General features: G+C 51.2%; 1 protein-coding gene across 2 annotated transcripts; it reads right to left on the bottom strand.

Moving 5' to 3' along the window:
* Positions 1-1,091: 1,091 nt before the first annotated feature.
* On the bottom strand, positions 1,092-6,592 carry CPLANE2 (ciliogenesis and planar polarity effector 2). 2 transcript variants are annotated; one of them, XM_027842786.1, is made up of 6 exons: positions 6,516-6,592; positions 5,846-6,036; positions 4,444-4,596; positions 3,898-4,022; positions 3,077-3,213; positions 1,092-2,542 (listed from the first exon to the last, which is right to left on the bottom strand). In XM_027842786.1, exons 2-6 carry the CDS (start codon positions 5,955-5,957, stop codon positions 2,281-2,283), a joined length of 789 nt encoding a protein of 262 aa, XP_027698587.1. In that variant the 5' UTR covers positions 5,958-6,036; positions 6,516-6,592; the 3' UTR covers positions 1,092-2,280. The 2 variants fall into 2 exon arrangements, with proteins under 2 accessions (XP_027698587.1, XP_027698588.1); XM_027842787.1 differs by having other exon boundaries at positions 5,846-6,015; positions 6,516-6,581.
* Between the last annotated feature and the right edge of the window lie 288 nt (positions 6,593-6,880).

Raw genomic sequence — 6,880 nt, 5'->3', positions numbered from 1 at the left:
GCTTACACTGTTACAGGGGGCACTTGGTTTGGAACTGCAGAGGAAGTCCCAAGGGCCCTTCCTGGCTCTGGTTTCCCATCATCCCCAGGGAGAGAAAAAGCAAAGGACCCAGCCACGTCGGTAATGACTGGCCCTCCCCACTCTTTCCAAGGCAGGGGATCAAAGGTTTTCTCTCTACTAGTTTCCCTATTTCAGGGGCATCGATTTAGAGGTGGAGAACCTGGAGAGATGAGTCCACTCCCTTCACTTTACAGGTAAGGAAACTGGGACCCAGTTAGGTTGTGCTCCCCCAGGGTCACCCAGAGTTGGGAACTGAACCTAGGACCTTGGACTCCAAACCAAGTGGTCTTTCCCCACCTGCACTCACACCCTGATTCTGCTTTAAGGTTTACAAAGCCCACAACATGGGCCACCCTAGGAAGTCTCTAGTCCAAGTATTAGCATCCCATTTTACAGAAAAAGAAACTAAGGCTCAGAGAGGGCAAGACGCTGTCACTGGCATCAAAACCTTCAAACCCAGGTTTCCCCAACTACAATTTCAAAGCGGCTTCCTCCATAGCGTCTGCCTCCCTTCGAGAGCAGTGGTGCTCCCATTTGCATTTGCTCAGTTATTAGGGAAATTACGGGACAGAAGTGTGGGGCACACCGGGGTGGCCCCTCCCTCCCAAGTTTGCAGCATTAGCTTGACTGCCCCTGGGGGGAAGGCCTATTAAACACTGAAAGCAGAATGAGGACTGGGGGAGAGGAAGAGAGGAGACTTCTCCGCAGTGCTGGGGGGAAGGCTCTCAACTCCTCAAGCTTGGAATGCCTCCACCATCCCCCTGGTGGGGCCAGGCTCAGCCCTTCCAGGGAGGTTGCTGTCCAGTCCTGCTGGATCAGTTACTTTCCAAGGACCAGAGAGGGTCGTGGCACCGGGGCTCCTGCCTGACAACCCTCCTCCCCGGCTGGCCTCTAAATCCAGTGTTCTTAACACTACTGCTGTCATGGACCCCTTTTGGAGGATGTTTTTAAATGTATAAAATAAACTACAAAGAATTACAAAGGAAACAGATTCTAGTTATCAAATTTGTATATTTTATACATATATAATATATATTTATATATAAAACAAGTTCCCCAACCCAGATCAGGAACCCCTGTCCTAAATACTTGTGGACTGATTGATGCTCAGCCAGAAATGCTGCTTCTGGAATTACTGATCTCAGTGACTTCAGAACCCGGGTCTCCTCTGAGTCACCTACTGGTAGCCTGGAGACTTAGGGGAAAACAGGATTTTAGCTTAAGAAGGAAATTTGAAGGCCATGTAGTCCAACCCCCTCCTAGATGGTTTCCCCTCCCCACTCCCCTTAGCTCTCCTCTCCCTACCAGTGAATGCGACAAGAGCCAGAGAGAAGGAAGACAGGGTACCACAGTGGGTGAGACCTGGAGAATGTATCAATGAAGAGTCTGACGTGCTACTTTGTAACTTGTCTGAACCCAGATCTTCTGACTCCAGGTCCAGTGTTCTTTCTTCTGAACCAGGACCCTAATTCTCTAAGGGATAGTTTGAGACTGTAACATCTCCACCATTCGACACCCCTGAAGAGCCACCAGCTAAGACGCCAGAGGGTGGCTTGTTGTCTGAGGGTCCAGGTGCCCTGGTCCTCTCTGGCTCTGCCCCCTTCTCCTCTATACTGGCTCAGAGCTGAGGAAAGGAGAGGATCTGACAGCGGAGGTGAGGGAGGGAAGACTTTCTGGGACCACTGCATTCCCACCACACCTCCTCACCACCCCAGGGAAGGCCATAGGCTAGAGAGCCAGAAATGAACTTGGAGACCATCGTGTCCATCTTACAGAAGAGGAAAATGAGTCCCAGAAGTGGGAAGTGGGAGAGCTAGAATACAAAACCAGGTCTTCAGGCTCCAAATTCATACCTCCTTCCATTACCCCACAGACAGACAGCCTGGACAGTCTAGTCAGAGCAGGTGCTATCATCACTTCACATTTCTATCGTGATTCAAAGCCTGCAAAATGCATTCCCTACAACATCCTCGTGAGGGAGGCAGTGTTAAGTATACTCCCATTTTACAGATTAGAAAACTAAGGATAGGAATCAAAGTGAAGCGACTTGCTCAAGGTCGCCCTAGAAGGGTCACAGCTGGGACACGAACCCAGATCTTCTGCCTGCTGTATTCTTTCCACTCCACTAGATTACAAGCACACCCGCTCCTTCCCTGGCAGGGATGCCAACTCCAAGCTAAGTCCTACTTCCAGGAGCACCTCAAGTCAGACTCCCTCTCCTCAGCCCTGCCCTCCATCTGGAGAGCTCTCCTGGGGGCCAGGGACCAGCCCAGCTGCCACCTGGTCCTGGTGCCACAAGTGCTCCCCCAGACCATTGAGGACATGTGCCACATCTGCCAGCCCTGCCCGCCCATCCAGGGTGCGCCCGTCGGCCAATCGGCGCCCAGGCACGCTCTTCACACGTAGCAGGGGCAGCTCCCAGGCCTGGCGGAAGGCCATGAGGTCACGCTCAGGAACATCAGTGTGCATGTATTGATCAAACCTGGTGAAAAAGGAGGTCAAGGAAATCGCAACATCCCCTATTGCTCCCCAGCCCATTTCTGTCCCTACCTCCTCCAGGATGGCCAGCTCCCAGATCCAGCAGCCCTATACCTCATCCCACAAGTCCCCTCTCTAGCCTGACCCATGTTCACCTACTTTTGAACCTGGAAAAGGTATAGCTCCAGGGTACAGGTTTCTCTCTAGGATCCTGGCTGCCATCCCCCCTCAAAGAACTAAAGCCTCAGAAATAGAAGCAACCTCAGGGTTCACTGAGTTCAACCATTACCTGAGCACAACTTAAAACTAGATCTTTCTAACTATGAGGTCAACTCCATCCAGTAAACCACACTGCCTCTCCCTCTCTTACAAGCTCCTCAAAGCCCCAGGTCTTCTTCTCTCCTGACCCAAGAGTATGCATGGAAACAGATGCCTACGGACAGAACAACCCAGTCACCTGTGCAATGGGGCACACCCAGAGACAAGCACCCTTTTGCTGGGTCCCAGGACTATAAATGGGAAGATGCCATAAGGATACTTAGAGCCGATGACCATCTTGACAGTGTTGGGGACATCTCCAGCAACCCGGGAAAGCTGAGCCGGGAGGTCTTCAAAGGAGGAACGGTCAGTGAAAGAGAAGAGGAAAAGGAAGGCATCTGTTTTCTCCTTGCAGGCCTAGATCATAGTATAGAATCAGAGTTGGAAAAGACCTTAGAAGTCATTGAGTCCAATTCTTTCATTTTACAAATGAGGAAACTGAGAGTCAAAGAGGTTAAGTGATTAGCTCAGGGGTCACAAAAACTGCTGAGTGTCAGAGGTGGGATGTGAACCTAGGTCTTTCTGACTCCAAGTTGAGCATTCTATCCATTAGACCACACTGTCTCTCAAAAGAGGAAACTTTCAGACTCTTAACTCTGAGGAGAACCTCAACATATCTCACCCATCAGTCATTGTACCTACTAGGACTTCCTCAGCTACCACTCAGGACTTCATGGAACAATCAAGATACCCTGCCCAGCCCAGGGGCCTTTCCCCAAGAGACAGGACAAAGAGCCTTGGAAATCAGGAATAAGAACCAAGAGTTTTCAAGTGCATCCCATTCAACTCCCATCTCTCCAGGACACCACTAGGGGACTGGCCTAGCCCCACCCTGAGGAATGCTCCTCCATGCATTCTAAATGGTAAGCACCTACTGTGGGGCAAAAAGCACTGTGCTTTTTTACACTGGGAGAGATGTAAAGTTCATATATAGTATGGTAGTCTTGGCCCTTAAGAGGCTTACAGTATAATGGGGTGGGGGGGAGAGGGGAGAGAACAAAACACAAGCATTCTTAACCCCCCTCTTGAACCTCCACTCACAGGCAGAATGTGATCAAATTTCTTGAGCGCTGCCTCTCCACAGTCCCAGAACTCAAATCGGAAGATGACCACTCGATCACTGGCCTGCAGTTTGGCTGGCCAATACACTACCGTCGTCTGGATGCCTAGGGAAAGGGGTTGCTCATCACCTCCATTCCTCTATCCTTACCTGGCCTCAGCTCTCCAAACAAGCTGGAAAGATGACCTAGAGACTGGGGCAGGTTACAGAAGACACAAGAGTACCTGCCCTCAGGGAGCCCCTAGTTTTAGAGGGAGGGGCAGAGCCTTGCCCTCAGGAAGCACCTAGTTTGAACATCAGTCACGGGGCATAAATACAAAACAGACTTAGCAACAACTACAAAATAAAACATCAATGAATATAAAGCAACAGAGAGGACCACAAATACACGAGGCTAAGGAAACAGACCAACAGACCCCAATGTAATCAGAGGAGATTTTCTAGCAAGAGGTGAGTTTTTACAGGACAGCAGAGACGGTTAGTCCCCGTATGCCAGACCCAAGGCCTCCCACCCCATTACCGCCTACCTACAGTTTCGTGGTGGATCACAGGAACCTCCAGGCCCGCCAACTTGGCCACCAGGGCTGTCTTCCCCACCCCACTCTTCCCAGAAACAAAGATCTTGTAGCTCGCAGTGTCAGCAGCCACCTGGGGAGGCAGAACCGGCCTCTCCAGCAGCCCTAGAGTAATAAGGAATCTTTGCTTCAGATAGTCACCCCCTCAAAGTAAACACTTTTCCCAGCTTAGTGACCATCCAGTCTGACCTCTCCATTTCTCAGGCACAGAGAGGAAAGCAATTTGGGGAAGTTAACGGAACAAGGTAGCGACATTGCAGGAAACAGGACCCAGTACTGCTAACATCTGGTTGAGGGCTATCAACTATATCATGTGTGTGGGATGTATGAATGAATTCAACATATATTTTAATTATACTAGAAGAAGAGCCCTGTACCAGATGAGTAAGATATAATCCTTGCAAATATGAAAGTGTTCGGACCAGATGGTCTCTGAAGCCTCTTCCAAAAGCAAAACTTAAGAAAAATCTCAGGGGACAGACACCATCTTTTCATGCACTGCTGCTGATTTGTGGTGTGACTTTGACAGGGCATTTTTCTTCCCGGAAACTCAGTTTCCCCATCTGTAAAATATGAGGGTTAGACTAGACAATTTCTAAGGCCCCTTTCAGCTCTGACACTCTGTGTTGTTCTAAGGGCTCTCCCAGCTCTGACATCTCTGTTCTAAGAACCTTTCCAGCACTGACATTCTGTGTTCTAAGGGCCCTCCCAGTTCTGACATTCTCTTTTCTCAGGGCCCTCCCAGCTCTGACATTCTATACCCTAAGGTCCTTTCTAACTCTGACACTCTATATTCTAAGATCTCTTCCAGTGCTGACATTCTATACTCTAAGGTCCCTTCCAGCTCTGACATTATTTGTTATAAGGTCCCTTCCAGTTCTGACATCCTATGTTCTAAGAGCCCTCACACCTTCAACATTCTGCAAATTAACGATCTTCTCAGCTCAGAATTAGGGTTACTTTGTTGTGTTCCAAGGTTCCTTCTGGCTCCAATATCCTAAAGCATCTTTCATTTCTCAGATCTGCTGAGTATCCTGTTGCTCAGGCCATCCCCTAACACTTTATTTATAACTGGCGGGGAAGACGAAAGCTAACATGAGCTAAAATACCAGATCGCTTTCTTTGGGGTGGCCAACAGCCCAGAGAGGAGTCATTGAAAGCCAGAGCTACAGCAGACCTTGTAGCGCATCTAATCCAACCCCTTCCTTTTCCGAGGAAGAACCTGAAGCCCAGACAAGTTCTTGCCCAAGGCCCCACACTTCGTCGTAGGGCTGGGATTTGGCTCCCAATGAAAGCTGATGGGAGCCTCCCCAGCCTCTGCTGGCAGAGGACAGGAGCTTGAGTTTCCACTCACCAAACACCCTCCGACGGTTCTTCCGGAGGATGGATGACAGGTGCTCTTTGCCCTCCGTGCTCTCGTGCCAATCGGGGACAATCACAGAACCTGGGGCTGGGAGCCGGGCCATCGCCGGACCCAGACAGTCTACTCCCCCCAGGGGATGGAGAAGCTGAAGTACAACAGGCCTGTGATATTGGTGGGAAGACCTAATGAGAGACAGCTCTCTAAGTATGCCTTCCTTGTCTCACAAAGGGGCAAAGCTACCTGAATGATCTCAAGGGCCCCCCCATTCTCTCACTGCCCCAGGGAGGCATGGGGAGGATGCCACCACCATCACTCCTCTCACTGCCCCAGGGGGACACTGACACAGCCCCCCCCCTTACTGCCATTGACAAGACCCCTGCCCCAGAGGAACAATGACAGGACCCCCTCCTCCTCGGTTCCAGGGGAACATTGACAAGACCCTCCCTCCCTTGCCCCAGGGGGACATTGATAAGACCCCTCCCTCCTCTGCCCCAAGGGGATTGACAAGATCACTCCTTCCTCTGCCCCGTGGACATTGACAGGACCCCTTCCTCCTCTCACTGCCCCTACTCTCTTCGTGGCCCCAAAAGGACAATTATCGGCGCCCCCTTCTCCATCTGCTCCGCGCCAACCCTCTTAAGAGCCCCCCCCCCCCGCTCACCTCCTCCCATCAGCTACACAACCAGGAGCCCTACGCTTCCACGCGGGATAAGTAGGACCTCACTGCGCACGCGTAGCCCCGCCCCGGGATCCGGCTTCCTAGATCTCAGTAGAACTAGGTGAGCTCGCGCGGCCGGAAGCTTTACTGTTGCCATGGAGACCTAACATGAGAGGAGAGCGAGAGTACGTACTTTCTCCACCCCTCCCACTTCTCAGAACCACTGGCGTCTCTCCATGGCAACAAGCGCACTGGTGCGTTTGCGCATAGATGCTCTTCTTTCCCCGCCAGGGGACCAGGTCTAAGGCGGGGCTGCTGGTGCGTAGTGAAGTCAGACGCAGACCGGGCGGAAGTAGAACCCCTGGTAG

This window comes from Vombatus ursinus, unplaced genomic scaffold (assembly GCF_900497805.2).
Source record: "Vombatus ursinus unplaced genomic scaffold, bare-nosed wombat genome assembly UNPS02014884.1, whole genome shotgun sequence".
Lineage (NCBI taxonomy): Eukaryota > Metazoa > Chordata > Mammalia > Diprotodontia > Vombatidae > Vombatus > Vombatus ursinus.
Note: the sequence above shows the minus strand (reverse complement) of the source record. Positions and strands in the feature narration are given on the sequence as shown.